We start from the raw sequence: 2424 nt of genomic DNA on the forward strand, positions 1-2424 counted from the left end.
CTTTCATCACATTCCCTGGGCGTCAGAGAGTTTACATACACTCAATTAGTATTTGGTGGCATTGCCTTTAAATTGTAACTTGGGTCAAATGTTTCGGGTAGCTTCCACAAGCTTCCACAATAAGTTGGGAAATTTTAGCCCATTCCTCCTGACAGAGCTGGTGATAACTGAGTCAGGTTTTAGGCTCCTTGCTCGCACACACTTTTTCAGTTCTGCCCACACATTTTATATAGGATTTAAGGTCAGGGCATTGTGATGGCCACTCCAATACCTTGACTTTGTTGTCCTAAGCGCATTTTGCCACAACTTTGGAAGTATGCTTGGGGTCATTGTCGATTTGGAAGACTCACTTTGCGACCAGCTTAACTTGGTCACAAATGACTGATGTTTTGAGACGTTGCTTCAATATTCCACATGATTTTACTTCCTCATGATGCCATCCTTATTTTGTGAAGTGCCACCAGTCCCTCCTGCAGCAAAGTACCACCCACCAACATGATGCTGCAACCCTCTGTGCATTCAATGGTTGGGATGGTGTCTCTTTTCGGCTTGAAGGCTCCCCCTTTTCCCTCAAACCACAATGATGGTCCAATTTATCGGCCAAACAGTTCTATTTTTGTTTCAGACCAGAGGCACATTTCACCAAAAAGTACGATCCTTTGTCCCCATGCTGCAGTTGCAAACCGTAGTCTGGCTTTTTTATATGGTGATTTAAGAGCAGTGGCCTCTTCCTTTGCTGAGCGGACCTTTCAGGTTATGTCGATAAGGACTGCGTCTTTACGATAAGTGGACTAAACGCATACTTTTGCTACTCTGCTTCTTCCAGCATCTTTCCACAAGAGGTTCCTTGCTGTTTTCTGCCTGGGATTGATTTGCACTTTTCGCACCCAACGAGTATCGTTCATCTCTAGGAGCACAGATTGCATCTCCTTCGCTGAGCGGGGTTATTGACCATTGGACTGCACTCGCGATCCCCATAGGTGTTCATACTTGCCGTACATTCTTTGTTACAGATGGCAAACGTGGTACCTCCAGCGCCTGTTTGAAAGTTTGCTACCCAAGGCCCATGAACCAGACTTGTGGCAGGTCTCAACAATATTTTCTGGGTCTTAGGCATGATTGGTCGTATTGATGTTTCCCATAGAATATCAAGCGACAAGAGGCACTGAGTGTGAAAAGTAGCCTTGAAATACATTTCCCCACAGGTTAACCCAAAAAACCTTTTATCACAAAAATTGGGACTTTCAAAATTGAGTCAATATAAGACTATTTAATTCTCTTCTCTTGAAATTTTCTGGAATTTTCCAAGCTGTTTAAAGGCACAGTCAACTTAGTGTATGTAAACTTCTGACCAACTGAAATTGTGATACAGTGAATTATAAGTGAAATAATCTGTATGTAAACAATTGTTGGAAAAATTACTTGTGTCATGCACAAAGTAGATGTCCTAACCGATTTGCCAAAACTATAGTTTGTTAACAAGACATTTGTGGAGTGGTTAAAAAACGAGTTTTAATGACTCCAACCTAAGTGTATGTAAACTTCCGACTTCAACTGTATATACTCTAAAGATGTGATATGTTTACCTTTCCATTCATCGATGGAGTGTTCTCTCTCATCCAGCTGCTTGTCGTAGATAGCAGGAGGCGGCTGGAGGGAGAAATACAAGGACGATTGATTGTGTCTGCTGAAGCCGGTTTTAGCTACGGCTAAGAGATGAGTGACCCCTAAGCACTGCCAGTAACATGAAAATAATATCTTAAAAACACTTTGAAGTTTCCACTATACATTAAATGGCTTAAGCTCTTAACATACTCATCTTAGGGGTCACTCACACTCCAAAATATGTAGTGGTACACACAGACACACAGACACACAGACATATTTATATTTATATTTTAACCTTTATTTAACTAGGCAAGTCAGTTAAGAACAAATTCTTATTTACAATGATGGCCTACCCCGGCCAAACCCTCCCCTAACCCGGACGACGCTGGGCCAATTGTGCCGGCCAATCCCTATGGGAATCACAATCAGGGCCGGTTGTGATACAGCCCGGGGTCAAACCAGGGTCTGTAGTGACGCCTCTAGCACTGAGATGCAGTGCCTTTAGACCGCTGTGCCACACGTGAGACCTTAAATATGAGTTCAGTGAATCAGCAGCTAGAGTACAGACCATTGATATACCCTCTATACCAGTGGTCTCAACTCCATCCCACTAGGACCCCCAACAGTACACATTGTTGTTGTAGCCCCAGACAAACAACACCGCATTCAACTCATTGAGGGCCTGATGATTAGTTGACAAGTTGAATCAGGTGTGTTTGTCTGGGGTATAGGACAGGAGTATAGTATAGGACAGGAGAATAGTATAGGACAGGAGTATAGTATAGGACAGGAGAATAGTATAGGACAGGAGTATAG

The 2424-nt window shown here is 42.9% G+C and overlaps 1 protein-coding gene across 9 annotated transcripts in view; it reads right to left on the reverse strand.

Annotated features, from left to right (window-relative positions):
• mapk10 (mitogen-activated protein kinase 10) overlaps positions 1-2424 on the reverse strand; it is a 165041-nt gene that overhangs the window by 12457 nt on the left and 150160 nt on the right. For all 9 annotated transcript variants that reach the window (XM_024012642.3, XM_024012640.3, XM_024012641.3 and 6 more), the window contains one exon: positions 1587-1650. In XM_024012642.3, the coding sequence (XP_023868410.1) occupies positions 1587-1650 (64 nt within the window). The remainder of the gene's footprint in view (positions 1-1586; positions 1651-2424) is intronic.

This window comes from Salvelinus sp. IW2-2015, linkage group LG20 (genome assembly GCF_002910315.2).
Source record: "Salvelinus sp. IW2-2015 linkage group LG20, ASM291031v2, whole genome shotgun sequence".
In the NCBI taxonomy this organism is placed as follows: Eukaryota; Metazoa; Chordata; class Actinopteri; order Salmoniformes; family Salmonidae; genus Salvelinus; species Salvelinus sp. IW2-2015.